A 24,941-nucleotide genomic window follows, 5' to 3' on the forward strand; every position below is an offset into this window, starting at 1 on the left:
ATTATGAGCATGATGCTGCCAAGGTCTTAACTTGAAGTTAATGAAATCCAAGGGTATCTATAAAATGGTGCAAGACAAGTTCTTTATTTCTACAAAGCCTCCAAGTGTCGTTGATATGGAAATACCATGGTCAGAATACTTTTTCCACACCAGATCTAAAACTTTTAGCATTCCTGTTAAATAGACACTTAGTACTTAAAAGAAGAGCATTATTCTCATCAGGCCAGGGCAGACTCAAATGTCATGAGAAGATGCTTCATCCATCCATCTGGCAAGCCACCAAAGCTGTTCTTATGAAGCTGTGAAAACATTCCTTAACCAAAAATGTTTAGTGTTTGATTTTGAACAACATGTCCCTTGAGTACTCCCAAATGACTGAATCTGAGCCACCCAGAGCCAGCGAGAAGGCTGACCATGGGACCACAGCCTTAAATGTCTCTCCTGATGTGACACTTGAGCAGCCACTGTTTTAAAAAAACGTGTTGAAGAGGTACGATGGTACATATCTGTGACTGACCCTCCACGACTCTGCTGCCTCAGCTCTTCTCACACTGGCCCACAGCAGAGATCCAGACGCTGCCCTCAGAGAGAAGTCCAGCTTTTCCAGCCCACAAAATGACTGCCTCACATACTGTTTTCTATTTTCAATTTTAGGCAGCCTGCAATCTCCAGCATCTGTATCCCTAAAACCTGGCCTGCCTTAGGGTCCCCCACACCTTGTCAGCCCTTGAATTCCTGACAGCTTCATCTTGTCTCTTCTCCTTTGGGCTTCCCAATCAGGAATGCCCAGCAGGGCCGAGAATGTAATTAGGGAGTCTACATCAGCAAACAGTAACTCCCTTAGCCACTCAGAGGCACACACTCGTTAGCTGCTGGCACCTACTGCTGCCTTCCCATGGCCGCTTGCAAAGAGCGTGGCCTGACCTTGTCCAGCTTTCCCTGCCAAGAGCACTGGCCTGGCAGGAGGCCATGTTAAAAAAAAAAATAAAAAAAAAAAGGGAGGGGGGGTGCAACAGGGCTCAGAAAAAGATACTGCCTTTGTGCCTGCCAGTCCTCTGCACCCGCTCATGAGGCCAGGAGCAAGTGAGCCAACATCCCCGTGGCTTGGAAGGCCAGAGCCTGTTTAAAAACAGGTATGAGGATTACTGCCACACTGCTTCGTTTTGAGCAGATTGAGCAAGGCCAAAAAGTGTAAACAGAGTCACATGCTGTGAGTTTGACTTTCTCAAACTAAGCTTTCTCTTTCAGGGACCACATAGGCTTTATTTGTCTCTCCCTAAGCAAGAAAGAAGCCTGCTTGCAAGCAGGTAAAAAGACATGCAGTATGATGGCAAATGGCATTATTAATTCACCTTCTTTGCTTGGAGTCTTGAAAGCCTCCTCCTCCTCCCTCCCTCCCATCAGCAGCCCCTCCTCTGACTGTTCCTCCATCAGTCATGAGGACAATTAGCTCTTCCCTTAATGAGGTATACTGAAATATAATCCAGTTTATTTCCCCAAAGGACACGCATGGACCTCAGACAAGAGAATGCTCAGCCACAGACAGAAACCTTCCTGCTCACAGACGGTGCTGCACAGCATTTGCTTTTGTGTCTAATAATCAATGGTAAAAGGGGGGAGGAAGGCGTGGGAGAGAACGGCTCTGCTGGAAGTCTATAGAGTAGGTGCTGCTGGGGGAAGATCTGCTCTGTGCCCCAGAACAGAAAAGGGTTCATTTCCACAGACAGGTGAAAAAATCCTGAAACTAACAGGTGCAGCACAAAGAGAGCAGAAGCACTGCCATCATCTGACTGGGCTTGTCTGTAAGGGCACTTCTGAGCAAGGTGTCAGATGGACCATGGCGAACACTCTCCCAGTCCCTGGAGCGAGCGACCCACAGGAAGGAAAAACAAAGCCTAGGAGTGGCTGCTGAGGAAGATACTACCCAGAATAAAGTCAAGCAGTAATTCACTCTCTACACAGGCTGTTCTATAGCTGTGAAAAGTGAGCCTCCTTCCCCTAGGTGACTTAAAAGGTGCAGCATCTTTCCATGTGTCATGAGCAGAGAAGCATTTCCCCAGCAGCTGGAGCCAGTGCTCCCAAAACTACAGCCAAAATGGATTGCTCCATGTCGAGCCCACCTACCACTAACGAGCAGTTAATTCACGCATCACCCAGTGCAGCATTTCTTTGAAGAACCAGGTGTTTTGGTGGCAAGATCCACCGATAACAACATAGCCCCTGTGGTGCAACAGGACCTCCTTCACAACCACAGCTCTTAACACCTTTCATCCTAGTTCTTCAAAGGAAATTTCATACCATTATTTCATTTGGATTTTCCATGTTGCTGTTTTCCATCTTCTTGCTGGGAAGGCAGGCACATTGGAATGGAGGAACCATAGAGGTGGGGTGAATAGGGGGATGTAGTAACAGCTGTACCTTTCATTGGTGTTTTACAAACCAGGTGATCGTGGAAGCCATTACAGATTTGCTTTAAACAACCCTAAGCATTGCTCCAACAACTTTGTTTTATAAAAAGTATGTTTCCAATTACCTACTACCTTCAAAAAGGCACTCACTTATTTTGTTTAATTAAAAGAGGGTTTTTTGTTTGTAGCCTGGTTTGATGAGACAAAACCCAGCATGTCTGAGTAAAGAGAGCTCTACAGAGGGCTCATCAGTAAATGAACACCACAGAACCACTTGATAATCTAAAGTAACATTAATATTAGATGCTAAAAGCTAGTACATAAGCACCATGTGCCAGCCCCTTATGGTAATACCTGCAGGAGGTGCTGGAGGCCAGTGACACCCCAGCTGAGTGTTTTCTGGGGACGATCTTAGGGGGCCTGAATGGAAGATGAGAGTCTGAGGCACACAGCAGGAGACAGCATGGCCTGCCACTGTGCAAGTGCTATTTAATGCAAGGGAAATAAACTGTTAACTCCCTGAAGTTTGGGGGTTTTCTTATTGGTTTAGTTGTAAAAATCCCCTTCTCTCTTTCTTTACAACCCTGTTAGCCAAGCAGCTCAATGATGACCCCAGAGAAAAAATTTTATTATTGGTTCTACCTCCCATCAACAATAAAAATTCAAAAGACACACTCAGGTGAGAGAACAGAAACTGCTGTTAACTCCTGCTTGCCGGCTTGCTGAAAGTAACACAATCATCCAAAACGCAAGTGTGCTCACAATGCAGTTTGTTACACCCCAGAAGCCAAACTTTGGCAGCAGCAGATGAACCTGCCTAGAAGTGGCAAGAAGCAGGCTCTCACTCAAGCTGTTACTTTCAACTCTGCAGGACCACACTTTGAGCAAAACACCTAGATCTTCTGTTGTAAAACAAAGGCCAAAATGTTACACAGTACTTCAAAAAAAAATAAAAATCCACTTATAGAAGGGAGCTCTAGAAAGAATTTGAGTGAAATGGCTGCAGTTTGCAGGTTTATGGCCCATCCTGTACATCCTCCTTGCTCAATATAATTTATTATTTCTCTTAACTTTTCATGAAAAAAAAAAAAAAAATCTTACAATGCAGAAAACATTCAGAAACATGAAGAGAGTAGCAGTCCAGCAAGTGCTCCACCTCTAAAGATATAGCCTGCTACAGTTACATCTGTTAGTCTACAGGTGCAGTGTTTTACACTGAATATATTTATTTCAGCTAGAAATAATTTTTGTCATCTCAGCAATTCAGGAACAGTATAGGCAGTAATAGAAGATTGTTATTGTGCTTATTCTGCTTTTCTAATCACTTTAAATCTTTATAAAACATCATAGAATTCCAGGCTGGAAGGGACCTCAGGGATCATCTGGTCCAACCTTTCTTGGCAAAAGCATGGTCTAGACAAGATGGCCCAGCACCCCGTCCAGCTGAATCTTAAACGTGTCCAATGTTGGGAAATTTACCACTTCCCTGGGGAAAGTGGTTCCCAGTGGCTGATTGTTCTCATTGTGAAAAATTGCATCCAGTTGGAGTCTCCCCAAGAGTAGCTTGCACCCATTACCCTTCATCTTTTCCATGTGATCCCTTGTAAAAAGGATTCTTCATCTTTGTAGCCAGCCTTTAAATACTGGAACATGGTGATAAGGTCTCCCCTAAGCCTTCTCTTCTCAAGGTTGAACCTCAGCCTTTCCTCACCTGGCAGGCTTCCCAGTCCCTTGATCATCTGTGTGGCCCTTCTCTGGAACCTCTCCAGCCTGTCCACATCTTTTCTGTTTATCACGGACCAAAACTGAACACAGTATTCAAGGTGTAGCCTGACAAGTGCTGAGCAGAGTGAGATAATGACTTATTTGTCTCTGCTGGTGATGCCCTTGTTGATGCAACCCATCATCCTGTTGGGTTTCTTTGCCGCTGCAGCACACTGTTCACTCATATTGAGCTTCTTGTCCACCAGGGGCCCCCAAGTCCCTTTCCACAGAGCTTCCCCCCAGCCAGGTATATCCCAGCCTGTGCTGCACTCCTGGAATATGTTCTCCCAGGTGCAAGACCTTACACTTGTCCTTGTTGAACTTCATAAGGTTCTTGTGAACCCACTCTTACAGCCTATCCAGGTCTTCCTGCAGGGTGGCTCTCCCTTCCAAAGTGTCCACTTCCCCACTCAGTTTGGTATCATCAACAAACTTCATCAGGGTTGTCATGGTTTAAACCATCTAAAACCTTTTTCTTAGTACTGACCTTCACCATGCTCAGCAGGATCCCAAACTCCACAAAATTGTAATATTGAGATATTACAAAGCAGGTTTTTTTGGTCTGTGAGTAGCAAGTCCAGTAATGCTTCATTCCTTGTTGACACATCTAATATTTGTATGAGGAAGCAGTTCTCTAGGCATTCCAGAAACTTGATGGATAGCGTGTAAGCTGCTGTATTGTTCTTCCAACAAATGTCTGGGTAGTTGAGCTCACCCATAAGAACCAGGTTCTGTTGACCCAAAGCTTGCTTGAGTGACTCAAACATTGCTTCATTGACCTTATCATCTTGGTTTGGAGGTCAGTATCAGATACCTACTGTAAGATCCCCCTTGGAGAAGACTCCTCTGATCTTGACCCAAAGGCATTCAGTAGGGCTTCCGCAATCACTGTAGTAGAATTCTATACATTCAAGGTTCTCCTTAACATAGAGCACAACTCTTCCACCTCTTCTTCCCTGCCTGTCTTTATGAAACAGCCTATAGCCATTCATCATGATCCTCCAGTCATGTGAATTGTCCCACCATGTTTCAGTTATTCCTATGATATCATAACTTTCTGACTGGGCACGGAGCTCCAGTTCCTCTTGGTTTTTCCCCAAGCTGCATGCATATTTGTATACATACACTTGAGGTGGTTGGTCTTCTGGTTCACATGTTGGGAGGCAGCTAAGGAACATTTATCACTGCTCTGGTTGGCCTGGCTTATTCCCCAGTTGGTTGCAATGGTGTGACTGTTGCCACTTTGCACCCCAATCCCCGAGTCCTTCAGTTTAAAACCCTCCTCACCAAGTTGACCAGCCTGCTGTCAAAGATTCCCTTGCCTCTTCTAGACAGGTGGATCCCATCCCTCCCTAGCAGGCTATAGCCATCAAAGAATGTCCTGTTGTCATAAAAGCCAAGCCTATGGCACCAGCCACGAAGCCAGAAGTTGATTTACATTACATGTTTACTTCTGGCTGCACCCTTTCCTCTAACTGGTAAAATGGAAGGAAAGATAACTTGGGCACCAATACTTTTTGCTTTTACCCACAGGGCGTTGTAGTCTTCCTTGATTCTGCCCAGGTTCTGGCTTGTGGTGTCATTCATGCCCACACAAAAGAGTGGCAATGGATAGTAGTCTGTGCTCTTGACAAGTTGTGGCACCCTCCTGGCAACACTTTGGACCTTAGCTCCCGGAAGGCAACATACCTCTAGCGATTCCTTGTCAGGCTGTCGGTTGGGCACCTCAGTGCCCCTCAACAGCGAGTCACCCACTACGAGCACTCATCGCTTCCTTTTGCGGTATCCACCGTGTGCTGCTGGAACAGTTTCTCCTTGCAGAGTGTGCTCGTGGGTGTCTACAGCTGTTAAACCTTCTTATCTGTTTTTGGTCTAGTCAACATCTACAGCTAGAACTGTTTTTTTTCCCTCTATAATAAGGACAGTAAAAATAGAATATGCTTTGTGCACCTGCAAATGTGGTTGAAAACTAACAGGTTCATACATTTTAAAAGTTATTTAATTTGCTCTTGGATAATCTGGGAATCCAACCTCACCATTTCTCAACATACATTATATTCTTGACACTATATAGCCTCATGTTTGTGTAAAGACAGTAAGCTATCCTAGAAACACTGCTAAGGATTCACACAGCATGTCTCAGCTAAGCTAATTCTTACAGAAATTATGGGGGCTGTGAAGACTCAAATGAATCAATACATCATCTGAAGGTTTGGATGAATACATAAAAAAACCCAGATACTTCAGAAACCAAAGAAAGGGCTTGCTACAGATTTCAGCCCCTAATAGCAGATTCTTATTCACGGTATAAACAGATGAACTATTTGATATTCAAAAGAAAAAATTTAAAGAATGTAAACAAAAAGTCTCAAGTCTCATACCACTTCATTTCACACAGTTCCACACATCTTCAAAATGTCTTTCATCTACCTATGCACTTTTACTTTTAACTAATATATCCCTCCACGTGGGTCTATAAAGGTAAGCTGATGCTGCTAAACCGGGATCTTTTGAGCAGAAGGAAAAGCATTTTGGTCATACTGTATTTACTACGTAGGGTCGCTGAAGCACGGAGGTGAAGTGCCAGGTCCAGCTGATGCCCTGGCCGTGACTTGGGAAGGAGGGAGCCGGGAAGGGGCGGGGGGAGCGCGGCCGTGCCCCCCGCGCCCGCCCCGCTGCGGGGCTGCACTGACACCCGCCGGCAGCCGCCAGGCCCCGCCCCGGCGAGGAGCAGCAGCTCCGGGCTCCTCGGCAAAGGCACTTTAGACTGGGACTAGTCCAGTGAACGTTCTGTGAAACACAACAAGACTGCGCGAGAAGGACAATACTAGTTTGACAATTATCGTAGCAACTTTTTTATTTTATTTTTTTAAAGTAAAAGACAGGCGGGTGCATAACAGATCTAACAAGGGCAGTGTCTAAATTCTGTCCCATCCCAGGAAGCCACAACACTTGCAGAATTAGCTGATTCTAGAAAGGTAAGAGAGAAGGGGGGGGAGGGGGGGAAGTACCTACCACATTCAGTCTGCATAACATAATTTCTATAGAATGAGGTGTTTGAGTTTTTTTCAATTAAAAAAAAAAAAAAAATTAGCTTGCTTTGTCAGACTGAAAGCTTGACATTGAAAAGCATGTGCAGAGCCTACCTCATACAGTCTCTGCAGCAGCTGTCTACTGCAATAGCCCAAAGGAAATGTATCACACCAAAGACTTGGTGGGCAGCTGTCTAAATAAACAACCCCAAACCTCACAATTCCAAAAAAGGGGCAAATTGGGCAAACAGTCCTCTCGAGGAGACAGCTGGTGATCACATTTGATGTGCTACTCCCTCCTCTGCATGCCGTAGTGTTCACCTGACACCCTGATAAAACAATTTTCAGCCAGTACTGACTAGTTCTTCAATGGCCCAGTACATCTCAGGGTGTTTTTTTGCCATCCCATCATCCTAAATAGAAGCTGTGAATGGAAATAAGGGCAACTCATCACCACCCATGCAGAAATGAGTGCTCTGGGGAAAAGGGGGCTAGAGAGTCACCTTCCTTGAGAGGCCTCTACCATGCTAAACCTTCCCTACTTCACTTTCAGCTCTGTGGAATTAATAACATTTCCTTTCCATTTCTCAGAGGTTGAGGTTCTCCTCCTCCAGAAATTTATAAATGGAAATATTCTTTGAATCTGCCTGACTTGAAGCACGTTAGTCGATGTCATAGCACAACTATTCATCTAGCGACAAGCTTCCAGAACGTGCCGCCTGTCGTCTTCCACTGTTACCAAAAAAGGGAGCATCCATAAAGCACATCTGGCCATCTTCAAACATTTTGGGTCCTATCCTGCCACCTAGCATACTGGGAGAACAAACAGCAATTATGTCTAGAAGGCAACACGATGCAGGGGCTGTACAACTGACACTATTAAATACTAGGGACACAAAATCATGAATCGAGCCCTTCACTTGATACACAATGCAAGAGCTCCCTCTCCCCACTTCCCCTGAAATGGGATATATGACCATGTCCACCATTCTGGTGAGATACAAGTTCCCACCTTGCTCTTCACCCTCCTTCACTAGTTTTTGATGACAGGGCTCTCACCGTCACACAAAGATTGGTCAAGCTTTGACTCAACTACCTGAACGGACTTACAGTCCTGAACCAAATGCACCTGCGTCTCCCTGACAGCCAGGTTCTGGGCTGCGCTCCCACAGGACGCCATCAGGCTGGTTCCAGCACGAGCCTCGCAGAGCCGTACCCAGCCTAAGCTTTGCTACCTCACCTGCTGCAGCGCCAGCTCAGCCCATCACTCTACCCGCAGCCAGCAATTCCCACACGGTACAACACAAGTCTCTTCCCCTCCTCCCAGCCCAGCGTGGTCACCTGAACCTCTGTTCCTTCACACAAAGAACTTCTGCTGTACGCTTCCACCAACAGAAAGGAAGATGGATGATAAGGATCCATTAACTTTGTATCTTTCTTACTAGGAGACTGAAGAAAGGCAAAATAAAAGCTTCATGTAGACTGCAATGTTTTTAGTGAAAAATACACACGTAAATGCTTTTTAAAAAGCAGATAGCCCAAGTCAAAGCACTATGATAGAAAGCAGCATGTTTCTATTTAATACCTGAAAGTATGCTAAAATGATTCTGAAGAACACAATGACCTTGCGCCTCCTTCTCCAAAAAGCATACAAGGGGCAGAAGTTGGACATAACAATGATGTTAAAATAGGGATAAAAAAAGATGGGCCTAAAGTGGAGGCAGTATTTTTTGTACAAAAAGCACACCAACTACAACAGAGTGAGCTTTCTTCATCTCTACTAACTCCTAGGAGCTCACATATCACAGTATTAAAAATCTGGACTGCACCTAACAATGTATGCCAGGTGTGGAGTAAAGCATCTGCTTCCTTTAGTACACTGATCTTGAAGTACAGCAGCTATTATAAATTTATTTACATGTAAAACTCATAGACATCAGGGCAGGGAGCAGAACTGATCTGACCTCTATTCCTCTTCCTTTTCCAGCCCTCACTTTCACTTCATTTAATTTATTGACTCTTTCAGTTTATTCAGTGGAATATGGGGGAGTGGGGGCCCAACAGAAAAGCAGTATTTATCCATTGTATAAGTCTAGTTTAAAAACTGTCAGCTGTCAATTTTATATTTAAGTTAAATCAATATACTGCACACCACAGTACAGACTCATTGCTTATCTCCAAAACACAGATGGGAAATACCAAGCAACATCAGTTTTTATACCGTTCTCAACTTCTGCAAGAACAATACGTGACTTAAGGTGTACACATGCCTTGTGTTCAGTCCTACACTTCTCAGTTCAACCTGCAAGCCAATTATGTGAATTGTTTACATACCTAATGCTGCAAATGCAGCCCGCAGAAAGCCCCTGCTTTAGAGGCTTCTGGCATACATTTAGAGCCACTGCTCTAAAAACCTCAATAAGCAGCACAGGTTTGTCTGCCAAAAAGCCACTGCTCTAAATGTATGACAAAGATGTCTTTTTCAAAGAGGTGTTAAGTTTTAATCTCAAGAATATATCACAATTAGATGACATCAAGATTTAAATAATTTCAGCTATTTAAATCATAAGTACAACTGTATCGGAGTTTAGTGAGTTGCAAAAATTTATTTCTTTCCCCTTTAGCATTACTTGGATAACAGTAATTTAGGGAATTTTTTTTTTTTTGCTGTCCATGTGAAAGCAACAACCCAATAATTACTTGTTTTACAGCTTTCAATAAATAACTTGAACAAGAATTTCAAAATTAAAAACTCAAAAGTATAAACCTAGAGAGAAAACAGGCCATAAAACAAGAAACAAAACACTGCCAGATGAATTGGTTTATTTTTATTCCTTTGTAGCTCCCAGAAATTTTCAGTAAGAGATCAAACTAGTTGTTTTAAAAGGCAAAGACAACATGATAAATATAACACTGAGTACAAGACCTCATTAAGACGTGTCTAAAACACATTTTAGAACATACTCAATGAAAATGTGGATTGACTAACTGCCCTTCGCAAAAGAAAAGTTAACAAATTAATTTTAAGTAGAACAAAACAGGAAAATTTGAAGTTTTGCATGCCAGAAGTTTTGCATGTCATTTCCTCCAGAATATTTGCATGAAAAGTAGTTTTTATAATCTTAACCCTTTTATATAAGAAGGCCTTCTAAGAGAAGCCAAGTGACCTGTGTATGACCAGCATTTCATCTAAATCAACTTTCACTCTCTTGTTCCAAGAATCATCTATAGGGCATATTTCCACTTTAAGCTAAAAGGTGATGTTTTTATTATTTTATTATTTTTTTAGGCATATCAGCACTCCCAACATCTGACATATTCTGTATTCCTTCAACTTAAAGCATAATGAAAAATTCTAAGCAGAAACAGAACCCCCCACATACTCCTCCCAGGAGTGGAGAAGCTGCACCACAAGTTTACTCCCACCTACTGCACTCCCTGGACAAATTAAAATCCCGATGTTCTCCACAGCAGCTACCAGTGAGGATTAACATTACAGGAACAGTAACATGAACAGACATGGAAGCTAGTAGGCACATGGTTGTCTCCTGTCAGCATCGTAACAAAAGAGGGGATTCTGTGTAGGCTTTGAATTTGTGACCTACTAACAAGCAACTTTCATACTCCCTTATTATCAAGCCTCTTTGCCACAATCCTCTCAAGAGGTTGAAAGGGGAAGAGCTCTTCATTTTCAGTGTAAGAGACAACTGGCTTCTAAATAAGAGATATTTATGCCAGAAAAAACCCCCAAAGCATTAGAAAATTTTAAATAACATTTGTCTTATAGCATAAACCATGGCAGGCATTAAATTCCAACTGCAAAAGAGTTATATTACTTCCTGAGACCCAAGATTTGTAAATTGCTTCTAAGCAGCATTACAAATATCATCCAGGACACTGCCAGCTTACTTTTCCAGAAATTTCAATTCATCCTTATCTCATTATTTTGGAGAGCAGAAGGTCAGCTCAGGTCTTACCACAGAGCCTCACCCACCGTCTTATAAGAAATAAATCTAGAGTTTTTGCATTCCTATTCAGAGTAAGCCCTTCAGAAAAACAGGACTGCAGAAGTTGGGGGTTTTTTGTGGGCAACAAAATCCATACTTGAAAAATTTTTACTCTTTAAGATAGTATCTATTTCATGTTTTACTTCAGATGTAAACTTCTAAAACATGGATTTCAAGTTGTTCTAGATTTAATAATGCAGATTTCATCATTATCCTGTTTCAGAATAGCCCTGGAAACATCAATAAGCAGCACAGGTTTGTCTGCCAAAAATCACCTGTTTACAACACAGTCTCTTGGCACATTCTGACTGGAATATTATAATGTCTGTCATCTTCAGTTATGAGAGTCACCACAGGCCAGTCCTCCTCTGGGTCATTGGGATAAAGTGTGATGAATTCATCAGTACTGTATTTATACAGTCGATACACTTGGATGGTATACTGCAGAGCATAAGCAAGGAGAAACATTTCCACCTACATTGGAAAAAAGCAGAAATATGATGTGTAAAATTAAACATACCTTTTACAAGATTTTTTTCATAAAAACACCAAAGTAATACCTATCAGATATAATTTTTCAAAGAAAAAAAAAATGTAAAGTAAGAATGCATATACACAAGGATCTCTGGTTCAATATCTCGATCATATACCTCTAAGATACAATGCCTCTAACGTGAAGCTCTTCAGACCCAGCAGTGGCATAGTAGGATATTAGTCCTAAAGAAAAGCTGCTTTATACAGAGAATCCCACTTCCCTACTGCCACAATCAGGTAGCAAAGACATTCTCCTGTATCTGTATCATCCTGTTAAGTCACTAAGCCAGACAAGAACAGGTTTCAGGCAATGATCCTTTCCCTCTTAGAAGGCACTCTGAACTCTCTAGTGAAGTAAGAAGTAGATGGAAAGGCCTTACAAAGCCTGTTGATATCAGAAGGAATTCAGAGAAAGAAGCAGGAGAATCTTCTATCTTGTCTACTACAGCAGCAAGCATATCCTGTTTTAAATAATAATTTACAAAGAATATCACTGAAATAAATAAGTCTAGTCAGCACAAAAATAGGTGACGTAACTTATTGACTAAACAAAAATCAATGTTCGAAAGGAAGGCCTTTACAGACTCTTACTACAAGCAAGGGGCTCTACTACATTCTTCCCAATGAGAGACCAGACACTATACCATTAAGTTTAGCCAGACCAACAAAAGCTGGGTGATTTCTTAAACCACATGAAACCAAAACCTGCAAAACAGGAAAATAACACTATAAGAACAATCTCTCCTTACTTGTTCAAGGCCTCCACTGTGACCAATATGATTCAAGTGATTATGCATTAATTGACGAGGGTTGCTAGATGTATCCCGTGCAAACAGTAACCATGAGAAGACAGGAACTCTCCTTCCATTTTTATCATCATTGTATAATTCAATGGCGGTATTAAGCATCAAAAACTTCAGTGCTTCATAGAGACTATACTCCTCCTCTTCATTTTTAAACAATTTATCACAAGCTTCTTGTTTCTCAATAGGACCCTTGATTTCACTTATATTCTTCCACTATAAAAAAACCCACGCACAACATGTATCAATAGCCGTGCAAGAGCAGCAAAAAGCTACTCGTGAATTATCAGATATTCAGCACAGACGCTCAGAATTTAGTTTATGAAGGGCTTTGCGCCTTTTTAAAAGCAATCAAAAGTATTTCCACAGCTTTAGTCCTATCAAGGTCAAGCTGAGTTAGTCTGATTTTGCTTAAATTAGTCCTTAAGCAAAGCAAAAGAACAGGATGCTGGAAACTGTTGCAAGGTGGCAAAACAAATGTGGTCATGGGACAATAAGCAATAAGGTAATAACCTTTTTGTTTCCTGTATCATAAATCTTACATCCTTCATATTCTTTACATTTCAGTTACTCAGAACGCGTATTTCATTCCAGCCCTCAAACTGCTTGAATGTAGCCTTTAAAATATTCATAAAAGCCTTCAAAAAGAGAATATGCATACACAGTAAGACAGGAACAAGAGAAGAGTTTTTAAATAGGTTCCAGAGTTTCAAGGGGGCGAATGATGGGGATAGGCAATATAGTACAAACACTGAAAGGGCACAGTCATTTTCCTGCTACATTAACCTAGAACAAGAACATATAAACATGAAAGAAAAACTACCCCTTTGAAATTACGTTACTCTGTTTTTTTCTTTCCATGACCTGTTAAACGTAGCAACAGCATTTATCCATAGTATACAACACTCCTTCAAATAAATACAAAAAATAGAGGCAAAATGTTACTCTGTTACATTAATTTCTTTACTGAAACCTGTCGAATATTTTTCTGCAGAGCTGCTTACAAATTAATTCCAGCATCAGGCTAATGCAAGCAGTGAAAGACCAGAAAACTCCCACAGATCTGAACAGACATTCTTTCCTTGATTTTTTTGCAGTATACATACAGAAAAGTGACTTTCACTAGTGAAAGCATCCTTATGCTAAATTCACCACATTCAAAAAATTCTGTCATTGTTCTTATTCGCAAGTGACCAAGAATAAACAAGTACTTTCCCAACCTTTTTCCTCAGAAGTATTAAATACTCTTTAATTTCATCACGTATTTCTCCCATCTTCCTGCCCAGTTTCTGTTTTAGCTGCCACTGCTTGATCCAGTCATACTTGCTCAGCAAGTTTTCAGGAAGCTGGAAGTTGAGAGAAAAGGCGGCAGCTTAAGTCAAAAGTTTTGAAAGGAAAAGCCACCAACTTGTACATTATTGATTTTTAACATTTTGCACCTTAAAATGATCCCTCATATGTTATTCTGAACAGATGTCGTAGTAAGATGACCATAATTGAACACAACTGGCTCTTTATAATACTTGCTGGATAATAGACAGAATACTGGTCAATCACTATTTCCAGATTTAACCACTACACAAGCACTGGAAAAAATCACCCCAAGTTACTCATGGCTTTTTTTTTTTTTTTAATTAAAAAACCCTCCAGCAGCAGATGACAATGACTGCATTCGAAAGTGTCCCTGAACCATCAGAAGACCATGTGAAAGGTGTAATGACATCCACCAGATAATCCAGAAGTCTTCGTGGAGTGCAAACTACTTTGTCTAGAACACACAAACTGTGTTTTCTTTTCAGGGAACATAACTAAAACACTGCGGGGCAGGTTTTCTTATAAAGAAGAAAACAACCTGGGGATTAGTTGATGCATCAGATCATACTGTAGACTCAGAACTGCCTCTTTTACTGCCTACATGTTACACCTGCTCAGTTAAGAGGTTTTACACTTCTCTTGAGGGTAAGAAACTGGGCAAGCAACTGCCAAGATGTCCTTTGTTTATTAACCCATTTTAGCACTAGAACTGCAAGAGCAACTTGTGTCTCACAATGAGTTATTTGGCTAGAGCAGCACGTATGCCAACAGCCATTACCAGTCAGTTTTCATTTTATCAGGACTCCAAATCAGTAACATGTTCTCTTTATGGCAACCAAGTATTTGTCAGGTCTAGACAGACCTTCCCCCACCCCAGCCTGGCATCCTATGCTAACTGGACGTATAGAACTAAATCAAAGATTATATGCCAGTTAACTTCTACAACTAGAAATATGCATGTAAACACTGTTTTAAATTAAAAAAACCACCCCTTTGTTAAAATTGTACTGTTAGCTGTCACCACACACATCTCTTACATGCCCTCTGCTTTGATGCATTAACAGTTCATCATTTTATAGTTGTACACCTTTTTCAGAAAAATGTTAATTGCCACATGACACATCTTCTGCTATAAACCACCAGGAAAAAAAGTAGGTGAACATCATTAAAAACTGCAGAGCACACCATTTTAAAACGTTGCCTATTCCTTAAAGGAGCACTGGGAAACTATCTTCTACAGTTTAGTAACGTGGGGATGGTTGTCAGCTGGGAGAATTTTTTTTATAAAAAAGAAATCTTTTTACAATGTACTGCTACAGTAAGACACATTTCATAGAAATATTTTTATCAGTAATTACAAAAATGTATCAGCAGAAGCTTATGTAACAATGATAGTGACCACAATGAGAAATTTCAGGATGGCCTCTCAAGTTATACAGATCGTAAGAGCAGTGTGATTCTACCTGGACTGCCAGCCTACACGCAGAGTCTGCATCAGACGTTCATCATTTACATTTCCAGCAGCAACCTGGACAACTGGAACCTTACTCCCCTGAAGTGGGCCACTTTTGTACAGGCAGCTTCTTACACGTTTCCTCCACGTTCACTGATATCACCAAATGGACTTTGTTGACACAAGACAATTTCTGGAATATCATCTTTTACTCTTAGTAAAAGACGTTGCTTTGCTTATCCATCAATGCTCTGTAAGATCTGTTCTTCATGTCAGGTTGGAGTTGCTCTTACACTGATTTTAAGTAACATTTATGACATGGGTAATACACACATTCTGAAAAGCCTGCAGCATCCAATTTGTTAATCCACTTTCTAGGGAAACCATATATGACACACAAGAACACATATTGCAGTTTTGAAAAGCTGTTAGGTTTTTTCAAATGTGCTTAGAATAAATTGTCTATAATTTTTGTTATTACCAGCTGTCTTGTGGGAAACCTCTTACTGCCATATTACCTGCAGTAGGAAGAAACCATGAGGGCACAGTGAAGACAGACAAGTTACATTAGAGTCAGCACTGTGGTAACATTTATACATTGTAAACTGGAAATTAAGGGGACTTGGACTCAATCCCTAGTCGAAAAAAATCAGTGTAAAAGTACAAAACTGAACACTACCACTTCTCAATTCAAGGGATATTGAGAAGTGAGCACATATAGCATAACAGAGAAATAAGATCATAAAATTATCAAGTAGGTTATAACCAACATCCCTCCACTGTCAGAAGATCAGAGTTTGACACATACCATAGTAAAATCCTCACTCTGCAGCCAGCTTGGTAACTGGGTAGCTTGGCTTAGTGCCTGGAAAAGAGTTGCTCTGAGAGCACAGTAGTTGTCACCTCGTACTCTCCTTATAGATGCAAACTTCTGAGCAACTGCTTCATATCCCTAGAAAAACAAAAAATCCAAATAATATGAAAGCATTAATAAAACATTTGAAGGTCATGCACTAGTATCATAAAAGATACTGGAATATCAGCATCCAATTTAAATAGCTAATGCTATTTAAAAAAAAGGGGTTGATCCACTACTCATTTTGGAAGTTCAAATGCTTTTGTCACAAATCATGCTTTGACAAAAACTTCCTTAGTTCTGCTGAATAACAAACAAGAAACCAAAGAAATCTAAGTGATAATTGGTTGTGGCATTTACCTGATGACAGTGCAGAAATATGATTGAAATGTGGGTAGTTAACCTACTTAAGTTTCAAAAAAAAAATCCAAACATACAAACATACACACACAAGACTATAGATCTAAAAATATATCATGCTTACAAGAAGTTTCAGCAATAGCTTATTCCATTTACCCAATATGTGTCACATGTAGTTTGGTTTTGCCTCAGGAAGAATTTGTGTTTACACTGAAATATCTTGACACATGCCTCAGCACATTTGTCCCCTCCCTGCTACTCCCATACATACACTTTCAGCAGAAGCAGCAATGTTGAAATGTAACTTCTGAAGCTCGGCATGCCCTGTACATATTGCTCTTACTAATCTCTTGAAGGTGACATATGGATCTTTTGATTTATGAGAAGTATTTTTTTTAGGTTTACTGATACATACCATTAAATTTTCAAACTGTGTTGAAAAAAACAACAAAAAACACCCGACCAACATTATGCTTTATTTTCTACTATTCTAGCTCAAGATTAACATAAGAAAACTAGTCCAAAACCTTCAAAAAATAAGAATTGAGGAAATGTTTAAGAAAAACTGAACTTAATTCATTAAAGCTCCCCGTCTTAAAAATCATGCCCTTCATCAGCTTCAGTTATTTGCCTTCTGCCAAAAAGTTTGGTTATCTAGTCTGCCATTTCAACAGCCCACAAAATTACCAATTCATGGTAATAAACCAAATTTAAAGCTTCAATTGAAAACAGTAATGAAGAACAGTATTAATCAAAACCCTGCACTATCAACAGGTAGCCTTACTAAAAACACATTTTGAGTGAGTACAGACAAAACCATCTTCCAGTTGTCAGCCACTTCTAAGACCAGACAGTGGACCACACAGCTATTGCATTTCCTATTTTAAAGACTGTTCCCATAGGAAATCACCTACTAAACACACAAATGAAAACAAAAAGCCCAACAAAATTCAACAAAAAGAGAACTGATACCTTTCTCATCCTTTTTGCTACTGGTGTATTTCCTCTCCATTCTTTTCTGCAATACTCCATGATGTCTATTTCAGGTGCAACACTCAGTTTATGTTCTGTCAGAATGGAATATGTAACATTATAAGGAGAACTGTGAAACAGAACAACACAGAAAAAGCACTGAATTTCTAAATACACTCTATCACTTTAAAGTAATATTGGTGCCAAACAAGACTGGGAGCACAACCGATACCTACTAAAGGAATTATTAGTATTGAAGGGGGAAAAAAAACCAGCTTGCTCTGAAAATGATGAGTGAACAAAAATAATGATGTAGTCCAACAAAATAAAGAACACACTGCTACTCTCTTCTAGAAAATATTAATTGACAAAGAGTAGAAATTAGTAAAGTACTCTTCATTTTCTTAGCAATCAGAAAAATATTTGACAAAAGTTTCCCATCTTTCAGCAGCCACACTGTAGGGGAGAAAGATAATAAATCTTTCTGAATAAGCCAGAAACAGTGGTAGAAAGAAACAGTTTTCTGCTGGAATCCTAACAGCCTTCATTTCAAAACAGATAGCCCTGAGGTTATCAAGGGATCCCAGTAACAGATGCTGCTATGATGACTACAAATCATTAATTCTCAAGCACAACACTCATAACACAGATTATATGACTGCTTTCCAAAGGATTCACATTCTCTTGTAAAGGAGTTATAGAAACATAGGAAAAAAAAAATATACTTGGAGCAACTAGCTTTAGGTAAAATTGATCTTTTTGTGAATTAAATTGTACAACGTACTCAGTCATGATAAGTAACTTCTATTGCACGCAGAGACATCTGTACACAGAAGTCCCTGGAAATGGAGATGTCAAATCATCACAAACTAAGTTCTACAATGAATTGTCATACTGTATTTAAAATGCCAAACAAAATCCAAATGTACCTGAAGAGCTTGTCTCACAAAGTAGTATTTTCTCTCTCTCTATTTCTTCCGCATCACGATACATGTCCTCCTCACTGCAACAAAAATCAACACAGGCTTCATACAGCAGCACAAATCTTGGTCATTTACCTTTTCCACTGTTTACAACTACAGGCAAGTACTTAAGTCTTTCCAAGTATTTTTTCAGCTTCATTTGCTTTCCATCTTACACATTTTCAATAAACTCCAACAGGAGTTCTCAAAAAAAAAAAAGTTTAAAAAAACCTCTCAACTCTTCCCCACTTTTATCTATGACACCTACATTGGTCATGAATCACTGCCTGAACTTCTCTCCTGCAGGTTGGAGACTACAGAGTACTAAAGTCCCTTTGTATTTGTAAATTTTACAGAATAGATCTGCAAAATATACAAGCCAAAATGCCTTATTTGCTGAGTATATGAATATTGCAACCTAAGCATGCAACTAATAACATGTTACTCACCAAAGCTTTGCATCTACACTCCACTGGGGCTGAGCAACCTGCCTAGTAATGAGCAGAATATGTGGCAGGGTGTCATGATGAAAAGCAGTCAGTTATCTGCAGTTAGCTTGAATGTTATGAACTGAAGGAAAAACACTAGGTGTGATCCAAACTGCAGCCTACAGGCTAACTGAAATCCAGACAAACCTTTCTTCCTCTAATAATACAGGCTTTTTGGTCAAAGTACGCCGTCTTAAGAGTCAAATGTCTCCATCTAAGCCTATATACAGACATTCTGAACTCAAGTTAAAACCATGAGGGAAGAAATGATGGCCTGAAAGGATATTGCTTCTATGCATAGCTTAGCATTATCAAGAAGAGATCTCGAAGCTCATGTGTGAACAGTACTGTTGAGAATGGAGGTCCATGCAGTGTTCAAAAAACAGACTGAAAGTTGCACATTCCTTTAAACTGGATTCTGAGTGGCATTTGTCATATAATTACATCTAGCCAATAAACTTTAAAAACAGTTTCACAGCTAAAACACTTCAAAAAAACTATACACCACCAAACATATTAGTAAATCATTTAGGCTTACCACTAAAAGAAGGTTACACTGAGAGTTTGAATTTTGAAGAAAGTACACATGCAGGGAAAAAAAAGCGTAAGGTTATTATTATTCATTGCCCACTACTATTAGTAGCTTCTAATCTACCACTCAAAAAAACACAAACCACACTGTGCTTGCCAAAGACCCAGAAGAAATTAAGGCAGTGACCCTGCCCCATCGTACATGACTAAGGGAGGACAAGCAGTTAGGAAGACCGTAAGAAAGGGTTTCATGTAGCCAGCTGGTAGTTAGATTACTCCCATTAAAGTTGAAAGAATACAGTGGTAAATTATGGCTCTGTATTTCTTTTTCTTTATATCCAAATCAGCTTATTTAAAAAAGGTAACATTTCTAATCCATTTGCATGTATTTCCTCTGACAACAAAAAAATGTTTAGTATAAAGACAAATATAGGTTAGTACCAGGAAACTGTCATCTACTGTGCAGTCATATGAAACTAGTTTAGTTTTTACTCAAGTTTCAAACCTTTAACTTTCAAACAGGGTTTCCTGAGTGCTCAAGTAGCTGCTTGAAATCTGATTTATTACAATACTAAAAAAAAAAATTAATTAAAAGAGAGACAATAGATGCAGTAGATACTAAACACAGTACTCCATAAAAAGAATACCACCTGCTGAGAAGAAAAATCACAGAAATACTTATCCCAAATCCTCATCCTTGTTACACTGTGGTACTGGACAAACCCTTATTTCCCCACATAATCTTATTTCTCATCAGAGATTAAGGTCCATTAAGATTTGTGAAGAGTTTCAAGAATATTTAATAACCTTGAAAATACTATGAAAAAATAATAAACAACTCTGTATCTGACAGCAGCAATCTCCAGTCTAGCTTATCTGTAAGCTAATTATTTAAAATACAAAGCAACAGCCTCCCCCTCTGAGCATGAACAAATCTGCTCCTACAATAGATCCCACAGAAGGTGGTGGGGCATGTTACTTTGGAATACATCCTCAAGTATATTTAGTTTAATATGCACAAAGAGAAAAAGTGTTCAACTTAGTAAACTAGTGGAGGTCACTCAAAAAACAAGTTTGGTGCAGAGTAAGCAGCGTCATGTTCCTTCTGCATATATTACCCCATCTTTTTCTGGGAGTTGGCAAAATAGAACTAATAGATCCAGAACCTGACAGATTAACATCCAGCATAAACACAGTACTGCAATTTAACTGAGCTGTTTTGAAATCAAGGTAGCTAAGAGGTGTAATCCATCTGCACAGGCACTCTCATTTCAGAGTTGAAAATGCATCTTAACATTGTTCTAGCATAGCAACTGTTAAATAAGTCTGTGGAAACTAAAGCTTTTCCCTGTTAACCTTCATTAATATTTGAAAACATTAATATTTGAAAACAGAGTGAAAAAGTAACAGGTTGAAAAGAATAATTAAATGAAAACATTAATGCACAGAAGAAAAAAAAAAAACAGTGCACAGTGTTGTGTGTAAACACTTAAATTGTTGAACTAGTAAATCAGATTCTGCCGATCCAAAGATACCAAGGTAAAAAAACAGGATGTCAGATTTTACTCAAGAGTATCCTGGGATTCGCGTTTTAAAAACAAGCAACAAAAAAACCCCACACCACCAAAAAACCCCTAAACTTCAACAAGTTAAGACGACAGCAAGCAAAACTACACCGGAGAGAAGGGAAAAGACTATAGGCAAAAATATATAGTTTTATATTAATAGATTTGCAGGACTAGAACTCCCAGTATCGAACATACAAAAGAACAAACAATGCTTAAAGTCTTCTGTTTATTATCATGAAGGGATGAATATTTAATTTTTTTGTCAGATTACACTCATTGCTATTAATAGTTCATGTAAAGGTGTATTAGATCATATAGAACTAGGATGCCAAGTAGCAGCTAATTTAAAAATTCAGACAGAGATCCTTATGTATCACACTTTTGCCAACATACAAAATAGACTTAATACACATTTATATGAATCTGTGTATTAATGTTATATGTGCTTTAATATAAAAAAACCTTGCATTAACGTATTAGATTGTATTAAATTACTCTGTAATTTAAGCACAAGATTTTTAAAGCATCCTTGAAAACAGGTACTTATTTTTAGCAACTTTTTCACTAAGTCAGCGCTTATGGTAGATTTTGGGTGTTGTCTAAAACAGTCCACTGGCTACCTATAGAAAGAGGATTAATTAGAAATCACTTTCTTCTCTTTATTAATGTATTCTTCAGTGACACAAAGCCACTCTTATGTGCATTAATTTTGTTTTCAGAAGTTTGGAATTTTTTTTTTTTAAACCTTCATATTTATTTCTTCCTCCAGATACCAGATATTCTTGTCAAGACTTCTATTGTCAAATCTGAATCACACAGCTAAATTTTTACTTTGGCCTACAGCAGGACATTTACAAAAAACAAACAAAAAGCTGAAGTGTTAGGATTAAGAAAAGCCTTCTATCAGTGTCAGCACTGCACCTAACAAAGCGTTCACAAGGTTAAATCCAAGTTACCAGAGTATCTGCCTTAAAGTCTTAGTTTCCCATGCTCTGCATCCTACCCTTAAGAGCTTAACATCACATCAGTCATTCCCTTAGATGGGGAAAGAAGACTACTAATAACCTATAAAAGTAAGCAATTAATCTAAAGGGTGAAGGTGGCCTTCAAAATCTTAAGATCTGACATTTCGACCTATTTCTCTACAACATTAACACACATGAAATTTTGCCAAGATATTCACTTTGATGAACTGAAAGTACCCCTCTCTTTCTATAGAAAAGCTGTTAACATACATAAAAAAAAATCCTCACCTGTCCTCTGATGACTCCATTGCTGAACAATTACTAGACACAGGTAGATATAGTTCACAGTTTCTAGATGCATCCTGATCTGTCGCAAAGGATTTAATCATATCCGTCTTCTCAGGTCTTATCCCAGTACTTCTGCACACATAGTCTCTTCTTATTTCCGATGTAGACTGCTCTTTCCGATCAGTAGCTGTGTTTGCTGAACCAAGTTCGTTAGGAGGAACACCAACTTCCTCTTCATGCTTCACCAACCGTATGGCAACAGTCTCTTTTTTCTGTGTCTGTTCTGCACCCACAGAAAGGCTGGTTGGTTCTGTCATCCACCCTTGAAAATTATCCTGGCTTTGAAGAATGGAAAAACATATGAAGAGTATCTCTCACAGAAGAACAAAAGCATATGTTTTAAAAAACTACAATATTTCTATAGTTACATTCAATACTTATATTCTGAGCATTCAGAAGGTACTTAAATTATTCAAAAGCAGGAATAAAATCCAGAGTAGTTTGGCAGGAACACACAGCACCCAAGCTATTTTCAAACTCCTCTCCCTGGCAAGCCAATTTCATTTCTTACCAAGGTTAATCTATGTCAGTTCCTCAAACACAACCCACACTAGAATTAGTGCCCTGACTGCTGAATGCTTGCTCATCTCAAGTGGCATTGTCACCTAAAAATCTGAACATTAACAGAAATCCCAATGAAACAAGTTCCAGTCCTGCAAAAGAAGCATTTTTACAAGCTCACCTGGTGCTCCATGAAACTTCCCACTGCATAAGGATTATTGCTTAAGGGAAAATCCACAATCTTTGCTTCTTCCGATTGCTAGGTTATTATGACACAAGACCTTCTACAATCCATTCTAGTAGATTGTCCAAAGCCTTAGGGTGTGCTTCAGGGACACTCACCTTACATTGATGCGTAACACCCATCCCCCCCAAATTATGGGTTGCTTTGCAGTTACCGCATCCACACTCTAGACAATTCTGACTTCTATCTCCAGGTTAAAACCTCCCACCTGCCATAAACCTTCCTCGCCCGGGTGCCGCTGCCCGCTATGTACCAAGCTGTCCCGTCGCACGGAGCTCGGGACGAGACCTGCGTACCTCGCCCCCATTACCCCCAGCCCCGCTCCCCGGGGCAGGCCGCGCCGGGCTCCGTGCACCACACGACCAACCGCACCCGCACTGCCACACCTCGCAGGGCCGCCGAGGCCTCACCTTTCCGGCACCCGCTGTCCTGCGGGACCACGGGCCCGACACCGATCGGCGCCGCCCGCCGCGCCCCGCCGTGCGCAGGAGGCCGCCCCGGCTCCGGCTGCCCGCTCGCCGGGACCGCGGGGGACAGGCGGCGCGCCGCCTCCCGCCCGCCGCTGGCCGCTCATGCCGGCAGGGCCGGGCCGGCGCTGCCGGAGGCTCCCCCGGAAGAGGCCGCCGCGAGGCGCGGGCCCGCGCAGGGGCCGGCTACCGCGGGGGCCGGCACGCGCCCGGCACGCCCATCGCCACCGCCGCGCCGGCAGCCACGGTCCCGCGCGAGCGAGCGGTCGCCCGGCCCTTACGCGACTCCGCAAACGCTTCCGCGTCGCCCGCCGCAAGCATCCACCGCCCCTGCGTCATCACGCCGGAAATTGCGTTCGACGCGCCCTTGCTCCGTGCCCGCCCACCTCCCTTCCGCCCGGCTGCGCCACGCAAAAAGCCCCGAAGCCCAGCGCATGCGCGTTAGCGGCGGAGTGGGGTGGGCGGTACCAAAGGCGGGCGCGGGGGCGGAAGACCTGTTGCCCCTGAGCTCGGTGTGCGTCCGCCCCGCCGCACGATGCGCCACCGTTGCCCGGGAGCGGCGGCGGTGGGTCGGGTTGGGGCTGCGGGTCCCGGGCCTCCCTTCAGGCCGCCGCGCTGGCACGGCCCTGGGGCGGGAGCGGCCCCGCCGCAGCTGGGTAAAACGGGGCAGGAGCGGGGGAAGCGGTGCCTGCAAGGCCAGAGCCGGTCCGGCCGCCTCCCCTGTGAGCTCTGCCGCCGTGGGGCGGCTTCGTAACGGGGCGCCAGGAGTGACGGCACCTGCGAAGGAGGGGCCCTCCTCTGAAATCATCCTCCCTGGGCAGTGAAGGCTTTTGTTTTGTGTTTTGGTTTTCTTTTTTTTTCTTTTAAACAGCGAGCTTCCAGTAAAGTCCAAAATCAATACTTGAATTCACGTGAAATAAAAGTTCAGTGAAAATCCCCAAACTCGGAAACAACACTAAGTTTTCTTAAATACAAGGAGAGGGAGGAAATAAAGCTGCTTTTCAGTTGTCAGATGCTCCACATAAAAAATACTTGCGAGGAAGCCAGTGCTGTAAGGATGCATGTATATGTGACAACCATCATATGGAGCTTGTGAGAGCCTGGAAGTTCTCTCCCAGGAGCAAGAAATACATCACTGAATTCTAATGCACCATAACTCCAGACAGGACAGACACCTACATGGAGAGTAAATTACCTTTCAAAATTACATGTTAGTCGAGAGTTAAGCATACCAAACAACAATGGAATACTGAGTATAGTAAATGTAGAAAAGCTGTACTGCAGTAGAAAAAAAAAAAAAAAGACTGAAGTCTGAGCATTTTGGAGGGTGTTCACCTTGAAATTGGGCCTGAAAATGGAAAAGT

General features: G+C 41.2%; 1 protein-coding gene across 5 annotated transcripts; it reads right to left on the reverse strand.

The window, feature by feature from the left end:
- Positions 1 to 10,017: 10,017 nt before the first annotated feature.
- Positions 10,018 to 24,400, reverse strand: OTULIN (OTU deubiquitinase with linear linkage specificity). Of its 5 annotated transcripts, none has more exons than XM_074874076.1 (8): positions 23,859 to 24,400; positions 22,306 to 22,644; positions 18,433 to 18,506; positions 17,504 to 17,598; positions 16,124 to 16,267; positions 13,769 to 13,894; positions 12,495 to 12,764; positions 10,018 to 11,685 (listed from the first exon to the last, which is right to left on the reverse strand). In XM_074874076.1, exons 1-8 carry the CDS (start codon positions 24,383 to 24,385, stop codon positions 11,491 to 11,493), a joined length of 1,770 nt encoding a protein of 589 aa, XP_074730177.1. In that variant the 5' UTR covers positions 24,386 to 24,400; the 3' UTR covers positions 10,018 to 11,490. The 5 variants fall into 5 exon arrangements, with proteins under 5 accessions (XP_074730177.1, XP_074730217.1, XP_074730197.1 ...); XM_074874116.1 differs by having other exon boundaries at positions 22,306 to 22,640; positions 23,859 to 23,903; XM_074874096.1 differs by lacking the exon at positions 23,859 to 24,400 and adding an exon at positions 23,521 to 23,703.
- Between the last annotated feature and the right edge of the window lie 541 nt (positions 24,401 to 24,941).

The sequence above is a fragment of the Strix uralensis genome, chromosome 1 (genome assembly GCF_047716275.1).
Source record: "Strix uralensis isolate ZFMK-TIS-50842 chromosome 1, bStrUra1, whole genome shotgun sequence".
NCBI classification, from domain to species: Eukaryota; Metazoa; Chordata; class Aves; order Strigiformes; family Strigidae; genus Strix; species Strix uralensis.

Bases quoted from the DNA above. Each gene is read 5' to 3' on its own strand.
- OTULIN (XM_074874076.1), bottom strand. From the start codon at position 24,385: ATGATTTCAGAGGAGGGCCCCTCCTTCGCAGGTGCCGTCACTCCTGGC. The intron at 16,268-17,503 runs GTATCAGTTCTC...TTGTTTTTCTAG, and splicing joins TAGCAAAAAGGATGAGAAAG to GGATATGAAGCAGTTGCTCA. The intron at 13,895-16,123 runs GTATGTGTCAAA...CTCAACTTCCAG, and splicing joins AGAGTGAGGATTTTACTATG to CTTCCTGAAAACTTGCTGAG.